Source organism: Pinus tabuliformis, chromosome 8 (genome assembly GCF_031772625.1).
Source record: "Pinus tabuliformis cultivar Carrire ecotype Pingquan chromosome 8, CPIR1, whole genome shotgun sequence".
Taxonomy (NCBI): domain Eukaryota; kingdom Viridiplantae; phylum Streptophyta; class Pinopsida; order Pinales; family Pinaceae; genus Pinus; species Pinus tabuliformis.
The window spans coordinates 1,632,529,258-1,632,548,294 of NC_142294.1; the positions used below are offsets into that span (position 1 = coordinate 1,632,529,258).

The 19,037-nt window shown below is 40.2% G+C and overlaps 1 protein-coding gene across 1 annotated transcript; it reads left to right on the forward strand.

Annotated features, from left to right (window-relative positions):
- Nucleotides 1-14,679: 14,679 nt before the first annotated feature.
- LOC149242391 (uncharacterized) lies at nt 14,680-18,402 on the forward strand. Its single transcript, XM_089370815.1, has one exon. The coding sequence runs from the start codon at nt 14,680-14,682 to the stop codon at nt 18,400-18,402; it is 3,723 nt and encodes a 1,240-aa protein (XP_089226941.1).
- The last annotated feature ends 635 nt before the right edge of the window (nt 18,403-19,037 follow it).

Consider the following 19,037-nt stretch of genomic DNA (forward strand, 5'->3'; position numbering starts at 1 on the left):
GTCACTGTAAAATTATTTCCAACAAAAAATTCCTTTTTTATAGTTTTAGATGATAAAAGAAACAATTGTCCTACCAAAATTTTCTCTATTTCCACTTCATCGACATTATTAAATTCATTTTCACATTCATACAAAAATTTGTAGATGTCGGAAGTTATATCTATTGAAATTTCTAGTGCATAAAAACTACAATCATTAAGACATAAAATCTAACTATTTATGTGCATAAAAACTACAACCATTGAGGACTTTGACAAACACGTTGCAAGCATGCAATCTACAGCCATTGAGGAATTTTGTCAATGATTTGGTGGATCAAAATAATGCTCAAAATTGAAAGTGTGTGACAGAGATTGAAACCTATACGACTGGATAGATCTCGACGATCGAAATCCAACACAACTTGTTTCACTGAAATATGACATCGGATGCTCCCAGAATCGCCTCCTAATCAATTTGGGAAACAACTAAAAAATTTGGAAAACAAGTTGCAGGTACACCCAATTATTTGTTCGTACGCTGACTGGGCCATGACTTGGCATGTTGAATTTTCCTCCATCGGCTAATGAATTGTCAACACTTGGCGTAGCATGATTGGTTGAAGAGTGGTTTGTTTTTATTGGTTAATTGGTATTTATTGTGGTGGCCCAATGAGGGAGTGCCTCGTGGGCCAACCAGTTGCTACCATGTGGCCTCCTCATGGAGGCCAAAATTTGTTTGGAGGTCGAACAACACCCCCGGGGTTCGAAACCGAGACCACATACCAAGCAACCAAGGCCTACACCAACACACCAACATATTACTTATTAAAACATCGTTGAATGGTTATATATAACAATTGTTAAATGCGCATATGGGGGAGTGGTTGGGCTAAACCCTAGCCCTTGGCCACCCTTGTACCACAGAACTGTGGGCGTGGGGCCAAGGGCTAGGGCCTAGCCCAAATCTCACTGCCCTTAGCATAGTGTGTGCCCACAACCAAGAACCGAGTGCAAACAGAGATGGGGGCCAACCTCGGGTTGTATGACCCCTCATGTGACCAGAAGTGCAGGAAAGGTGAAGTTTAGAGGGCCCAACCCCTAGGGGGCCTAACCCTGGTCATATGCGTTGCATGGAACCTAGGGTGCATGCCAATGATGGGGCCAAACAACAACCCTGTAAAATCGCCCCCTATGTGGTTGCATGGTGTTATCACCAAAACAGGAGTTTAATTTTTCTTTTGCATGGTCTTAGATGAGTGTGTCAAGTCATCTTATGCTTAGTGGGTAGGTGTTAGGTTAGGAGTCTCAAAGGTTTAGTTCTGCTTTTGTGTCCAAATAAAGTCTAACATCCCTTTCTTTTGTTTCATGAGTCCCATAACCCTGTTTAGAAACTCATAGCTCAAGGAAAATTTTAAAATTTTGAAATTAGTTCTGAAACTACGTTTCCACAGCGCAGACAGTGTTGCGCTACGAAAACATTGCTCTTTTTGCAACGCTTTTCGTAGCGCGCTACGAAAGCGCAGATTCATAAAAACAGTCTTGTCAAACATCAATCCGGTAAAAACCCGTTAGAATTTTCATGATTAGGTGTCAGTTACAAGTTAGTCCACGAGCATGCCACCACTCCAAACTCATCATTTTGAATTTAGGGGTCATTATGAATGATAATTTCAAAATTCAAAGAAGCTGGCCAGTCTCATCGTCTTAGTTTGCATGCAAACCCTTGAAACAAAGTTGTGTTCGACAAAAAGCTTTGGGAATCATTCACCAAGGATTTCTTCATCCATCATTTAGGCGAGGCTGATCATCATCGACAAGCGAGGTTGATCAATTGAATTTCAAAACAAGCTGGTTTTGTTACAGGAACTCAAAAGAAAATATGACAGAGGAAAAGAAACACCACAGGTCTGGCCATTGTTTGAGAACCGAGCCAGAAAACACTGAGGTCCTAAATAGAGACAAAGCAGTTGTAGAGGCCTTCAACAAAGTAGGGTGCTGGAATTTTTGTAAACAATTGCAAGAAGGGCATACCCAAGTAACAAAGGAGTTTGCACTTCATTTTGATGGTTTAAAGACAAAGGTTGGAATGCTTGATATGCAAGTTTCTCCAGAGGTTATAGCATTGGTGACCGAAATTCCTAGGGGACAAGAGGCCTGGTTCAAGACCTTTAGATTCAACATGGAACTGTGCAAGGTGTTCTTGAAGCCACAGTTTTTAGAAGAAGACTTAACCAAAGCAGTTCCCAAAGACTACATCAAGGACAGCTACACCAACCTGTTCTTCAACATTCAGCGTTATTTCACCAGTGAAGGCAGATACCATAAGATCTATTCATATCATTTTAAACTTCTTTTACATTTTACTGGTATGATTTCTCTAGATTTGCCTTACTTCCTATTTTGAAGTATAGCTAAGATGGCAGATAAAGTTCAGCTAAAGTCCCAAGGGTGTGAGACTTCCCTGTTTCATCATGGCCTAATTAAATTGATAGTGTTACATGAACTCAAAAGGGTCAAAAAAGATTGGTCTTCGTTTTTGTTTGTATGTGACTTTGGAACAGAAAAACAAGGTGAAGGTACTAGCTCTGGGGTCAAAGAAACTTCATCAGTAGAAGCTAGCAGGTCTGCAATGACCAGGGCAAAAAGGTTTGCTAAATTAAAACCCAGGAAGCAGGTGAAGGAAAAAGCAAACAAAACCTCAGCAGCTAAAAGTCTAGTAGTCATTCTTGAAACTCCTATGTCTGCCAAGGGAAAGATATCTGAGCTTAAAGGAGAAACACCAAAACAATCATCCAACAAACTAGTTCAAAGGAGACTTACTAGGAGCCCGATTACAAAGGAAAAGGGGAAAACAATGATTTCATGAGAAGGTTCAAGCTTGAAGGGTGACTTAAGTGATATCTTAAGGGCCATTGACATTACAGAATCCCCTTTGGTGCAGGTAGATGTGAAAGAGGTTGATCAAAGGAAGTCAAAGAAAGTGAAATCCTCCAAAAAACTGGAATTTAAGGATGAGGTTGCAGCTTTTGTTTTCAAACCCAGAAAACTCTTAACCCAACAATCCAAGAAACTGCAGGATTCCAATGTTGAATTGGAGAGAACAGAAGAGGCCTTTGTTGTTGTGCAAGAAAAGTTATAATTACCATCTTCAAGACCTGAAGGAGACAAAAGCACGGTTCCTGCTACTCAAATGCAAAATGCCAGTTATGAAGTCATGGAAACAAGGTTAGAAGCTGCCAACAATGAGATTGCTAAGCTAAGGGCAAGAGCAAGAGAACATGCAGCTGAAAAGACAAACTTCAAAAGGATGAAGGCTCTCTGGGAGGCTGAAAGAGTGCCTAAATCAGAAATAGTTAGTAGTGAACACATAGTTTTCAAAACAGGCCTTGCTAACTGGTTACTGGTCTAACCGGCCAGTTAGCAGGCCCACCGGTCGAAACTAGCCAAAAAACCCGATCAGGGGGGGAATTTGTCCATTTTTTTTTGTAAAAAACCGGTCCTAACCGGGCTGGTTAGGACCGGTTAGGAGGCACACCCACCGTCAATTGAAAAAGCGACTTTTTGACTGTGTTTTAGGGGTTTTGGAGGGAAACTAAGGGTGCTTTCCCTCCAAAAACACCCTCTCCAAGCCTTTAAGAGGCCCCTCTCCCTCTCATTTGTCTCACACATCTCATTTGGAGTGTTTGTGAGTTTGCTTGGGAGCTTGGAGAGTGTTGAGTTTTTTCTAGAGTAGTGGAACAATAGAGTTTAAGCTAAGTAGTAGTCATCATGCCTCCAAAAGCCAGAGATACTGCATGGGCTCATTGTGATATGATTGATGGCAAAATGATCTGCAAATATTGCCAAAAATCCATTCAAGGAGGGGGTATTAACAGGTTCAAGCAACACTTGGTTGGGATAGGAGGCCATGTAAAGCCATGTGGAGCACCAAATGAAATAATAGGGCATATTAAGGCAGAATACTTTCAGAAGTTTGAGACTCAAGTCACTGAACCAATAGAGAAGTTTGTGACTACAAAGTTTGGGAGTCGAGACTCAACCAACTGAGTTTGATCATGATGACTCATGAGAAGTTTCAAGTGATAGTGTTGATCACTATTATAGTATTATCATATATGTAGACTTGAGTCTTGTAGTAGGCCACTAGCCCCATAGTTTGTAGGCTTTGTTTTTGCACTCTAGAGGCCATTTAGAGCCTCATTGCTTATGTATTTTGTCAATGATATGTATTGCACTGAGTGCCATTTTGATATATTCACCTTTACATGGTATATAAATGAGCAATCTTTGCATATTTTGTCTCTATTGGATTGGAATCATGGTTTTAAATATTAAAAATAGTTTTTTTCATAAAAAAATAATTATTTAATGTATTTTTCTAAAATCGGTTCGTTTAGACCAAACCAGTCCCAGTTAGACCGGTTCCAGTTGGTAAACCGGTTCATTAGGTGGATCGGTCCAGTCACCGGTTCCAGTTTTAAGAACATTGAGTGAACAACAATACTTTACCTGGACTGTCCCTGCAATCAAAGAAGCCAAATTTGTGAGAAAAATTAATACTCAGCTCAGAGCTACAAACAAGGGATTGAAGAGGAAAATTGAAGATCTGGAAATACAACTAACCACTCTGGGAAAAGGGTCTACAACAATGATGAAACAAGATGTTGAAGAAAGGCAGTGAAGGAGATGTATTGAAACAGTTTTTGGCACATAAAAGAATTTTGGCATATAAAGGAAGAACAACTGCAAAGAAGAACATCTATGAAGGGATGTGATTTTGATTTTTGGTTGATACATCAGTCTTCTCAAAATTTTGGAAAAAGCTCCCAAACCACTGATTTTTGAAGGCCGTGTTGAAAAAGAACACACACAGTAGTTTTGTAGCGCACTACGAAACTGCTGAAGATGATCATTTGGCTCTTATAGATGCATTGTGAAGGGAATGCTGGATTAGTTCCAAATTTTGAAGTTTCTAATGGATATGGGCTTATGTATGACCTCTCAGATGGTAGGGATGCAAGTAGCAAAGCTTCAAGGAGTACTCCATAGGTAAAATGAAGACTGTGCTACGAAAACATAGTATTTTCGTATGCACAGTCATGTTTCCATCCACATGCTTGAGTTCCCTTTTTCACAGGTGGAAAATGATGTTTCAACAAAATTATTAATGCATGACACCTATACACTAGCAGAAAACTGTTTGAAGATAAACACAAATGGTTAAGGGCCTAAAAAAGAGGAATTCTGTCTCCTAATTTTTAGGGTAGTTAAGGCATAATATAACAGGTTTTGAAACGGCTTCATGGTCATCATCAAACTCGAGGACAGGGTTGGAAGCTGATTAACAATGTATTAAAGACTTAGATAAGGGTGTTGAAGGCTTGTTTTAGGAGTTTTAGTCCTATTTGTATTAGGACTCTTAAAAGATAGCTAGCTGTCAAGTTGTAATTAAATAGTTTGTTTTTGAATAGATAGGTGTCTAAGTTAGGAATTCAAATTCCTCCAAAGGTGGATGATAGTATCCAATGATGTAAAGTTCTATATTAAGCTTGAAAATTGAATTCCTAAGGGTTGGAAATTTCATTAGTAAAGGAAAGATTGTGTTATTGTAAAAAACTGTGTTTTTTCATACTTAATACAGAGATCAGTTTGACTACTCAAGATTCACAAAGAGTTTATATGTTTGATGTTCTTATGGCTTTATTCAATTACTTATTTGCAGTGGTATGAGCTTGTGATACTTAGAATTCATTGGAAAATGCTCTAACTTCCTTCACATGCTTGTAAACTGTGTTATTTCACTGTGTTACTGTTTTATTCATAAACCTAAACTCTAAGTGCCTTGACTTCCATATCTTGCTGATCATGTTGTTTTGTTGAAGACCATTTTGACTCCATAGCCCAATAGATGTTTGCTAATCATAGTTTCAACCAGTCAACCAATTATACTTATGTTCATTTTTTTCCTAGAGTTAGCCATCTAATCATTAATAAAAAACCCTAAACCTAGTGAGAGAGCCCTCTCAGGTTGAGGAGGCTAAGCCTCAACCAAAAGATTGGTTTGAAAGAGTTACTCAAAGTTTGCTTGATCAACAACCTATCAAGGTCAGATTTTGTGATAACATTTTGGTGCGTCTGCCAGGAGCCTGAAGATTACTCATTCCCGAAATCAAGAAGCTGAACCTCTGAAAGTAGCAGAGCTCAGAAAGTTTCTTGAGGCTGCAATCTACCTTGGTGACTCCATATATTTTCAAAGTTTTAAAGGTGGCTTCGAGAAGGAGATACACACAGAGCAATCCTAATCCCAATCCACCTACCATTGGAGACAACCCTAAAACTGCTTCAAGGGCCAGTCAAATATTTTCAGAAATATCAGGTACTCCATCTCATTCAAAATCTCTTCTCTTTGAATTCTTAAGAAGTCCCGAAGACAAAAAAGTTGATGATAAAATTCATGAAGTATTGTTTAGATTAGAAAATAAGGAGGAACTCATTGGTATTATCTTAGACTTTCAAAGGAGAGGAATTGACACCTCAGCCCTAGTATCACAAGGAGACAAAGAAGAATTTTGGGAAGTTATTACCTCTGAGCTATTGTTGGAAAAGGAAGATTTAGATAAAATGAAAGAACTTGACCCTTTTGAAGTCTTGCTGAAATCTAAAGCTGGTTTACCTCTTCCAAATTGGAGTTCATTTGTTAGTGGTTTATAGAAGCCAAGTAGTCCTCCTCATATCAGTTCCTCATCTTTTGTTTCTGCTATTCCTAGTAGCTTTCAGAAACCAAGCAGTCGTCCTCATATCAGTCTTTCATCCTCTGTCCCTGTAATTCTTGTAACTATTGTTCCTCGTTTAATCATGGTTGCACTTGCTAGGTATGCTCCAATTGTGCTCCCTGCTGTTTTTCATGACCTACTTAGTAAATATGCTGCTAGGATCCCTACCTAGGGTAGTGATGAAGAAATTATAGCCGAGCAACATGTATACATATTCAATGATTTTGTTGACAGAGAAGAAGTCAATGATGAGGATTTTAAATTAAGACTATTTGCACAAAGCTTCATTAGTGAAGTTAGAAAATGGTTTAAAGCTCTTACACCAGGAAGCATTCGAAATTGGGTAGAATTTGAAGATAGTTTTCTAAGGAAATGGGGAAATAGAACTAATCCAGTTCAAGCACTTACTGAATATAACAACCTTAGAAGAGCATCTGATGAAACTGTCCAAAACTTTTCAAAAAGATTCAATAAAGTGTTTAACTCAATTCCAGCTCATTTGAAACCTCCAGAAGCCTTAGCACAAATGAGATATGCTGAAGCATTTGATTATGACTTTTCTCTCTTGCTAAGAGAAAGAGAATCTCCTACACTTGCTGATATGCATAATGATGCAGTAAAGGTAGAGGTAAACATGATAGCTACCAAAAAATCAAAAATGGGAAAAGCTAAATTGAAAGAAGAAGAGAAACCTTCCTCTTCAACTCCTGAAGATAAATTAGACTCAATGATGAAAACCATGGAGAAGTTGATGGATAGGTTAGCTCTTGGAAACAACTCTACTCCTCTTGTGCAACATGAACCTCAATTTAGAAACCCTCAATTCAGGAGACCTCAAAACCAACAAAGACCAAGAGAAAATAGAAATCAGCAACCTGATCCTCCAGTGAGACCTCCTTTTCAACAAAATTTGGTTGATGAAGAAGATGATCCTGAAATTCCTGAAGAATCTATCCATTGTCTGGACGAAGAGGTGTCAGGAATTTTCTTGACTAAAGAAGAACATGATGAGTCAGGTTTGACCAATCAAGGGGAAGAGCCTTCAGATTATTTTAAAGGGTATCAACATGCTATCTTTGAGATGCAAAAACAATACAATCTTAGAAACAGAAATGTGCCGATTATTGCAAACAAAGCACAACCCAAGAAAGATGCTTCAAAGGTTGCTGAAGCCAAAAAAGATACCCCAAAGGTTACTGAAGGTAAGGAAGACTCTCCACTTGGTAAAAAGGACACTCAACTCCCTCCTCCTATCAAAGAAGCTGAAAAATCTGTTTCTGTTTTCAACCTTGAGAATGAAATTTCAAAGATTAAAATATCAGTCCCTTTTAGTGAGATTCTCAAGGTAAATAAATATAGAAGCAAGATTGTGGAGATGTTGAATTCACAACCAGGAGCTGCTGATATTTTAAATGTCCAAGAAGATAATCCTACTATATATTTGGGTCTAAGGTTAGAAGATGATCAAAATGAGGAGTTTCCTCCTTTATATGTAAGCATAGTATTCATGATATGACTTTACATAATGCTATGTTGGATTTGGGGGCTTCTAATAATCTCATGCCCAAAGTAATGATGGAGAGGTTAGATTATAGGTAACAAGACCATATAAGGATTTATTCTCTTTTGATTCAAAAAGAGTCCAATGTATTGGTTTAATCAAAGATGTTGTTGTTGATCTAACACAAATCCCAACAAAGACAATTTTTATGGACATTGTTGTGGCTGATATTCCGCCAAAGTTTGGGATGTTGCTTTCAAGATCATAGGCAACAAAAATCAAAGGCACAACGCAGATGGACCTCACTTATGCCACCATTCCTGTTTTTGGTGAACAAAGGAGATTGTATCGGGAGACTAGAATGGCTTATATGGTAAGCAACAAAGATAAACCTCAGAACTTTCCTATTTATTCATTTGATACTGAACTTGGATCTGCCATTCTTTTTAATGAGTCAGTTGATAGTGGACCAGAAGAAATGAAAACAGAAAATCAACACTCAGAAAATCAGCAAGAAAATGACAAAGAGATGAAGGGATGGTGGTCTTTGTACTTTGATGGATCAACAGGAAAAGAAGGGGCAGGAGCTGGAATTTGGATCACAAGTCCAAGTGATGAGAGTAAGTTTTACTCTTACAAACTGAATTTTGATTGCACAAATAACATGGTTGAATATGAATCTTTGATTTTGGGTCTAGAAGTTTTGGTAAGAATGAAGGCTCAGAATATTTCCGTTTTTGGAGATTCCGAATTGGTTATTAGATAAGTTGAGGGTGTCTATCAAACAAAGGATGTAAGAATGAGAGCATACAAAAATCTAGTTTTAGATATGTTGGAAAATTTTCAAGCATATTCTTTCACTATCAAAACTAGAGACCAAAATTCTATTGTTGATTCTCTTGCTGTTTTGGCAAGTCTTTTTGTCATTCCTATTCATTCTTCTGAGAAATATGAGATTGAAGTTCATCATAGACCAGCTATACCAGATAATATCACCAATTAGCAAGTTTTTGAAGATGATCAACCGGTAAAGAATTTTATTGAGTTGAAAGAAGAATTTGAAAGTACTCAAGTAGATCAACAAAACATGCTTGTTGAGTCTAAATAAAATTCTTAAGTCTTGCAATTAAAGAATAATTCAATACCAAAAGGTATTATTCCTCTTGAAAATCTTTTTGATCAGAATGATATGTTCAAATCGCCAAAGATACAAGCTGATGAAGAGGAAATAGAAAGCTGTAACCTGGGTACATCAACTTTACCTAAGATGATCAAAATTTCAAAGTTTCTTTCAGTTGATATGAAATTCAAGTATATTGAGATGATGAAAAGGTTTGTTGATGTTTTTGCTTGGAGTTATGCTAACTTAAAACAATATGATCCTTCCATTATTCAACATACTATTCCTATTAAAGAAAACAAGAAACCATTCAAATTTTTTTTGAGAAGAATTAATCCCCTTCTCATGCCATTGATTGAAAAGGAGATTAAGAAACTCTTTGATGCTAAAATCATTGCCCCAATTAGATTCTCAAATTGGTTTGCAAATTTGGTTCTGGTTAGAAAGAAGAGTGGATAAATCAGAATTTGTATTGATTTCAGAAATTTGAATAAAGCTTCATTAAAGGACAACTATCCTATTCCCAAGATGGATTCAATTCTGCAAAATATTGTTGGTTCACAAAGAATGTCTGTGCTTGACGGTTTCTCAGGGTACAATCAGATTCTTGTGCATCTAGATGATCAGGAGAAAACAACCTTCACAACACCATGGGGCACATTCATGTAGCCAAGATGCCTTTTGGTCTCATGAATGAAGGATCTACTTTTCAAAGAGAAATGGACATTTCTTTTTCTGAAGAAAAGGACAAGACTGTAGTTGTCTATCTTGATGACATCACAGTATTTTCAAAGAAAGAAGAGGATCACTTGAAGCACCTAGAAAAAATTCTGCTGAAATGTAGAAGGTTTGGTATCTCTCTTAATCCTACTAAAAGCATCTTTTCTTTAACTACAGGCAAATTACTTGGTCATATAATTTCTGAAGATGGAATTAGGATTGATCCTAATAGAGTTGATGCCATTCAAAGGGTAGATTTGCCAAGAAGTAGGAAATAAATTCAATCATTTCTTGGAAAAGTGAATTTTGTTAGGCGTTTCATTCCTAACTTTGTTGAGATTGTCAAAGACATAACAAGGATGTTAAAGAAAGGAGTTGATATTAAATGGACAGCTGAGGCAAGGAATTCTTTTGAGCAAATTAAGAAGGCACTCACACAAGCACCGGTACTCATCAGTCCAGATTTCTCAAAGGAATTTCTGGTTTTTACATTTGCCTCTGAAAACACTATTGTTGGAGTTTTGCTTCAAAAGGGAAAACAAGGTACTGAACAACCTATCTCTTTCTTTAGTAGAACATTAGCTAATGTTGAGCTGAAATATAATATTCTAGAAAAACAAGCTTATGCTTTGGTAAAGGCTATTAAAGACTTCAGAATTTACATTCTGCATTCTCACATTGTGGCATATGTTCCAAGTACTGTGGTGAAAGATATTCTAACTCAGGCAGATCCTGATGGCAAAAGGGGAAAATGGATTGCAAAATTGCTGGAATATGATATAGATATCAAACCAACCAAATTGGTGAAGGGACAAGGATTGGCAAAGTTAATGACTCAGTCAAACTTGGATTGTCTTGACATAAATCTGAATGCAGAAATATCAGAAATTTCTGATGATGAGAAAGATATGGTTCAAATTGATGAGAAATATCTTGTTTCAGATTGGTACAAAGATGTGGTATTTGTTTTACAACATCACAAAGCTCCCACTGATCTAACAAAATCCAAAGCAAGGTTTGTTAAGCTGAAATCTTTGAGATATTTTATATTTGACAGAAATCTATTTTGGAAAGATACAAGAGGAATTTTGTTGAATTGTTTACTTGAGGAAGAGGCTGAAAGGGTCATTGAAGAATTCCATAAAGGTGATTGCGGAGGACATCATTATTGGAAGGCTACAACAAATAAGATCCTAAGAGCGGGATATTTTTGGCCAACAATGTTTAGAGACATCTACAAAAGAGTTGCTGCATGTCATGAATGCCAAATTTTTGAAGGAAGAAGAAAACTTGTGCCTCTACCTTTGGTTCCTATCTATGTGGAAGCACCTTTTCAGCAGTGGGGGTTAGATTTTATTGGAGAAATACATCCATCATCATCAGGACAACATCGCTGGATTCTCACAGCAACAGACTACTTCACCAAATGGATAGAGGTGATTCCAACAAGGCAAGCTAATGATTTTGTAATTATTTCTTTCCTAGAGAATAATATATTGTCTCAATTTGGCTGTCCCATGAAGATTATAACAGATAATGATCAAGATTTCAAGTCTAAGAAAATGATTAATTTCTGTCATCAATATCACATTACTCTTGGACACTATATAGCCTACTATCTACAAGGAAATGGTCTTGTTGAATCATCAAACAAGAGCAATTTTAGAATCATCAAAAAGGTATTGCAGGAGAACAAGAAAGCCTGGCACTTAAAGCTGAAGTACGCCTTATGGGCTGGCAGGATATGCACAAAGAGGTCAATTGGGACCTCACGATATGAGTTAGTTTATGGTGCCGACGCTGTTTTTCCAACATCACTGGGGGTACTAGTCATGAAGTTAATTCAAGGACTTGAAGAAGAGACAAATTCCATTCAGAGGAGGATAAACCAGTTGATATCCTTGGAGGAGAAAAGGAATGAAGTCTATGACGATCATCAACATGCTCAAAACAAAATTAAAAGAACATTTGATAGGAAGATTAAATAAGATAGTTTTCAAATACAAGACAAAGTGCTGAAGTGGAAAGCCAAAATTGAGGAAAAGGGAAAGCATGGTAAGTTTGAGAATTTATGGAAAGTTCCTTTTAAGATTGCTGGTTTTCATGGGAACAATACTTATATATTGTAGGAAATTGATGGAGGATCATATGCTGGAGGGCCTATTAATGGCAGGTTCTTAAAGCATTATGCCTATTGAAGTTTCATCAGTTACTCATGACATTGTATATATTTCGTTTTATCAGGTTTTATTGCTAATAATGACAAGCTGAAACAGAGAGCTTAAGCCTGGTTGAAGGACTAACAGTTTGAAGAAGATGCTTGTGAAGTCAAATAAAAGTCTGCCTATTTTACCAAAAATGAATAGCACTGGATCTACGAGTTCTTAGTGTGCCATAGGGGTACACTATCCCAAGTGGAGCCACTGTTATCACCAAAATAGGAGTTTACTTTTTATTTTGCATGGTCTTAGATGAGTGTGTCAAGTCATCTTATGCTTAGTGGGTAGGTGTTAGGTTAGGAGTCTCAAAGGTTTAGTTCTTCTTTTGTGTCCAAATAAAGTCTAACATCCCTTTCTTATGTTTCATGAGTCCCATAACCCTATTTAGAATCTCATAACTCAAGGAGAATTTGAAAATTTTGAAATTAGTTCTGAAACTACATTTCCGTAGCGCAGACAATGTTGCGCTACGAAAACACTGCTCTTTTTGCAGCGCTTTTCGTATCGCACTACAAAAGTGCGGATTCGTAAAAACAGTCTTGTCAAACATCAATTCGGTAAAAACCCGTTAGAATTTTCATGATTAGGTGTTAGTTACAAGTCAGTCCACGAGCATGCCACTGCTCCAAACTCATCATTTTGAATTTAGGGGTCATTATGAATGATAATTTCAAAATTCAAAGAAGTTGGCTAGTATCATCATCTTAGTTTGCATGCAAACCCTTGAAACAAAGTGGTGTTTGACAAAAAGATTTAGGAATCATTCACCAAGGATTTCTTCATCCATCATTCAGGCGAGGCTGATCATCATCGGCAAGCGAGGCTGATCAATTGAATTTCAAAAAAAGCTGGTTTTGTTACAAGAACTCAAAAGAAAAGACAAATTGTGAGTTAGAAGCGAACTGTGGAGCTCTGGCGATTTGAATCTCTTTCCCGCGCGCTCGTCTCTGCTCCCCAGGCCCTGCCTGGCAGGGCCGCTGCCCTCCCCGATCTCTTCCCTGGCCCGATCCGTTGCTCTCTGCCCCATCGGGGCCCATCCCCAGCCTCCAGGCCCGCGTTGGCCCCATTAAACTGCCTCCTCCTGCTGGCCATTCTTTCCTGGAATGGCCGGGCTCGCCCCCCCTCCCCCAGACTCTGAGAATCATGAGGAAATTTTCGCATCCCTCTTTGCTGAATCTGACAACCCCAAACCCCGTCCCACAGTGACCAAGTTCATTAAAAAACTTGATGAAATTCCTGAGGTAAATCTTCCCCCTTCCCTCCCAAGGAAGTCAGCTATCACACTTGCAGAAAGAGGGTTAGTAGGCCAATTCACTGGGCTATGGCCCTCTCCGAGATCAGTCCAGAAATGGGTAGAGCGCAACTGGAGCGTGATGATTCAGGGGAAGATAGCCATCAGGTTCTGCGGAAGAGGCTATTACACATTCCTCTTCGAATCAAAAGAAGACAAGAACCTCATATTCAGAAATGGCCCTTATTTCATGGATTCAAGAGGTCTTTACTTGAACAGATGGACCCCGGACTTCGACTCGGAAATGGACATTCCAAGCGCAGTCCCAGTCTGGGTCAGGCTCCCTCATTTACCGCTACACTGTTGGGGAGACGAATCAGTTAAGGCAATAGGGAATGCTGTGGGCAAATACATTGATAGATCGGAGCCAAGGGAGAACATGCATGCATGCGCGAGGATTTGTGTGGAAGTAGACCTAGGAAAAGGACTTCCGGAAGCCATCAAGATCAAGGTAGATCAATGGACGCACATCCAGCAGCTGGACTATGAGCAGCTTCCCTTCAAATGCAAGGTATGTCACGAGTATGGTCATTTCGCAAATAGATGTAGCAAGTTAAAAATGAATGAATCCAATGACAATGAGGAAAATCCAGAAGGCACTTGGGAACCAGTAAAAAGGAAAAATCCCTCCTCCTCCCAAGGTCCCAGCTCTCAACCCCCTCCGGATTCTCTCCCTCCCCCCCCTCCCAGCTCAGCTTTCCCTTCCTCCTCCAACCCCTTTGAATCCCTGTCCGTTGAAGAACCCTCCTCTCCTCCCTCCTCCCCCCGTGCAGCCCCCTCGCCCTCCCGCATGACCTCTCTTCCCTCCCCTCCCCCAACCATAGAGAGAATCCTTACCAGAAATAAGGCGAAAGAAGCTAGCCAACCCATAGATCCACCAAGAAAACCGGGCAGAAAGTCAAACAAGGAACTCAGAGACGAAACAGCTGCAAAAGAGATGGCAACAGGAGCACAACAACCTATGGACTCATACCTAGGCAAGCTGAAAGGAAGCGGAGAAAAAGCAAAGGAGAGGAGTGGTCCTCACCCAACAAACGGTAAATAATGATCTTGGTCTCTTGGAATTGTAGGGGGATGGGCTCATCCTTAAAACTAAAAGCAATCAGGGATCTTTTAAAACAGGAGCAGCCTGACATTCTCCTCATTCAGGAGACCAAAACTTCGGCACAAGACTTTCAACACCAAAGCCAAAACTTCAAAAATTTCACCGGGATCTCAATAGGATCAGAAGGCGCCTCAGGAGGAATTGGAACTTTATGGAATAAGAACAATTGGGAAATCATCAATTCCCATCTCTGCAACTGGTGGATAAGAACAGATTTAAAGAACAAAGGATCTCAGGAAGTATACTACATATATAACATATATTCGCCAAATCATTACAGGGACAAAGCTCGCTGTTGGGAAACCATATCCTCAGACCTCCAATCTATGCAAACCAGGAATATAATTCTTGGGGGAGACATGAACTTAGTAAGACACGTGGAGGAAAAGCTAGGAGGAAGCTTCCACGCAGACCCCTCAAGAGACATGCTGGAACTCATAATCCAGTCACATAATCTGATGGATATTCCCCCATCCAATGGCAAATTTACATGGTCCAACAAAAGAACTGGTTCTTTCAACATCAAAGAGAGACTTGATAGATTTTTACTCCAGGAAGGAATCGTGGCAAGATTCCAGTCTATTAAGAGTAAATTAATCCACGCATCAGCCTCCGATCACAAGCCTGTGGTTATCATTCTGGACAAAGGCCGAAACCTGGGGCCTCTTCCCTTCAAGTACAACAAGATATGGGACCTTCAAGCGGATTTTCGCTCCCTCATCAAAAACCAGTGGGCCAAGGAAGTAATCGGTTCGCCACAATACATATGGGAAACAAAGCTAAAACTATTAAGAGCAGTCATCAAAGACTGGGCAAAGGAAGCAGCGATTATGGAAAACAAGAAAAAAGCAGATTTACTCATGAAGATGGAGCAGTGGAACAAGGATAAAGAAAACACGCAATATACAAGCGAGGACTTAGACCATGAAAAAGAAATGTACAAGGAATTTTATCGCCAGAACAGAGCAGAAGAAGAGGATCAAAGGCAGAAATCCCGTTGTCTTTGGCTGAAAGCCGGAGATAGAAACACATCCTTTTTTCACAACAATTTAAAGATCAGGCGAGCTGGAAACCAAATATCTGAGAACCAGGGAGGCTTTGTTCCGGGTAGGCAAATCACTGACAATGTCATATTGATCCAAGAAGCTATTCACAGCAGCCTAAATAGAGGGGAAAGAGGAATGATAATCAAACTTGATATGGCAAATGCTTTTGACAGAGTCGACCACTCCTTTCTAACAGCAGCTCTCCAAAGATTCGGAATATCAAAAAATTTCATAAGCATTATCAACGGGTGCATCTCCAACCCTTGGACTGCACCCTTGATCAACGGTCGCCCCAGCAAATACTTCAGAAGCTCCAGAGGGCTGAGACAAGGTTGCCCGCTCTCCCCTTTCCTTTTCATCATCATTGCTGAGACTCTGAGTATCCACCTTGAAAACCTCCGCAGGCAAAAAGAGATCACTGGAATTCGAATAGAAAGAGGGATCAAAGAGATCAATCATTCGCTCTTCGCGGATGACACTCTTCTCATTGGAGGAGCTTCCAGCTTAATGGCAAAAAGGTTCAAAAAAGTGTTGGATGCGTTCTTAGCAGTTTCAGGAGGGAAGTTGAACAATAGAAAATGCAAGATTTACACTTGGAATGTCCCCCTTCAAATTCAACAAAGGATATCCCTGATCCTGGACATTCCTGTGCAAAGGAATTGGAGCTTCTTCTCCTATCTAGGGCTACCTCTAGCCAAAGAAACAATCAAGGCAGAGACATGGGTCAAACACATTGAAAAGATGAGAGGTCTCCTTCAGAGCTGGGGAGTGTCCTGGCTGAACTTGGCGGGCAGATCTATTCTTATTAAGGCCATCCTCTCTGCTCTTCCAATTTATCAGTATGCGGTCATCATGGCTCCGGCAAGCATCCATAAACACATGGAACTCATTATGCGAAGTTTCCTCTGGAAGGGAGGAAAACAGGAGACCAAGAAATTCAGTCTTGTCAAATGGGAACAGGTCACCTTACCTTACGACAGGGGAGGCCTTTCCATCAAGATCCCGAGTCTCTCCAATCAGGCCTTGGGTCTCAAAATGATTTGGAGAATTTTAAACGGCAAAGGTTCGTGGTGGGTGGAGGTTTTAAAAAAGAAATACCTTAGTGGCCTGAATTCAAATCTTCTCTCTGATCCAATTACAGAAAGACCTTGCACCCCGGTGTGGAAGCTTATTAAAAGAATGCTCCCACAATTCAGAGATAACACTTCTAAATTCCCTGGTAATGGCAAGAACACCAACATTTGGTCAGATAGAATAATGGGCTCAAAGCCGAGAAATCTTCTCCAAACTCTCCACCCCCTGCAGATCTGGATGGGCGAAAGAAACCTCACCACCCTGTTTGATATATCAATTTGGAATCACAACAACTGGCAAGATTGGAAAGACCTTCAACTTCCTTTGGATCTCAGAGATCTCTGGTCTATTCTCAAGTTCTCTCTTTATGGCTCGGCGCCCACCAATATAGGGGCTGAAGACAAGTTTATTTGGGATCCCAGTGGAGGCAAATTCACGGTCAAAGAGGGGTACAAAGCCTTACAGGCCACAGCTCAAACAGTGAAATGGAATCTATATACAACGGTCTGGAAAACAGAGTGTCTCCCAAAGATCAAACATTTCAACTGGACTCTCCTTAAAGGAAAGATCCTCACAGCTGAGAACCTAAGAAAAAGAGGAATCCTGGGACCTTCAATTTGTTGCTTTTGCAGAGCAGAGGAGGAAACCATGCAACACATTTTTCTCTTCTGCCCCTTTGCCCAAAGTTGCTGGAAACAAGTGATAAGTCCCATGGAAATCAGTGAAAGCTCTGATCAGATTTCCTCTCTTCAGAAAAATTGGGGGAACTGCTATCCCTTCCACAAGAAAGGCAAGCAGAATATCTTTAGACTGTGGAAATGCATACCAGCCAATCTATGCTGGCAAATTTGGCTAGCAAGGAACAACTTCGTCTTCAACAACAAAAAGCCGATCATTGCCAGTATCCTAGCCAGAACTATAGCCACCATATCTGAAACCATCAGTTCAAACAACATCGCTCATCCAGATCAGTCAAGCTGGCAGCAAGCAGAAATGGATTGGTACAATAGATTCAGTCTCAGCTACACCAACATCCAACATTTCCACTCAAGATCTCAGAAGAAAAGGCCTCTCTGGAAACTCAGAGGAACCAAGGATGAAGTCAACCAGTGGATTCTTGAGCAGAAGCGCCCTACGCTGCACTTCGACGGCGCCTCCAAGAACAACCCAGGCAAAGCTGGAGCAGGGGGCATTATTAAAAATCACAATGGGAAAACTCTAGTGAGCTACGAATGGGGTCTGGGAAGAGTTTCTAACAATGCAGCTGAAGCATACAGCCTCCTTCTCGGCACCTCTATCTTGAAAAGACTTGGCGTTAGAAATGCAATCATATTGGGGGATTCAGCCATCATTATCTCAGCCATGGTCTCGGGAGCAGATTTCAACAAAGCCGCCCTCAGCAACATTAAGCACAGGATTCAGGATAACCTCAGAAACATTGGAGAAACGACATTCAAGCATATATTAAGGGACAACAATACTGAAGCGGATTCCTTAGCTTCCAAGGCCGTCAACAGGCAGAGCGGACAAATTAGAGAGAATGAGAGCGTCTATGTCAAAACCATCCCCTAGCAGCTTTAGCCGCCTGAAAAATCCTTCGAACAGCTGCAACAGTACCTCTCTGAATCCACGTCACCTCAACCATCATTCTTATCTCTTCCCTCTATGCTCAAGTCCAGTCAATCTCTCCCCAAATCTCCCCTCTGAGAACGGCGCCTTATCCATCCCTTCGCACGCAGGCCGGCTCGCTATCAAGATCAATTTTCCTCAGGATCCTCGTGACTTTACCCCTGGGAAATCCGGTAGATGTCCCCTCATAATCCATTTCGACTGCATCAAGATCATTCGGTATCCTATCGAATCAGACCATTCTCATGATTTCATCCAGCTCTCCTCGCTCGCTCAGCTTCCCTTCCTGCTCTTTAAATCTCCCACTTCCCCCTTTCACTCCATATCTCTCCCTTCCCCGAAGCTCAGCAATAGTGCAGTGCCCGCTCCCTGTTCGTATCCTCCTTCTCGCCAGCATAGGCCAAGCTCAGCATCGGGCTCCCGGTCTCAGGGATCCGGAAGCACCTGTGAATCTATACATCTTGCTTCTTCAGTCAGATCTTACCCCTTTACTTCCACCCGGCACCAGAAGCTCTTCATCAAGCGAGGCGGTCTTACGAGCAGTTCTGTAGCGCGCTCACACACCAAAGGTTTCAGGT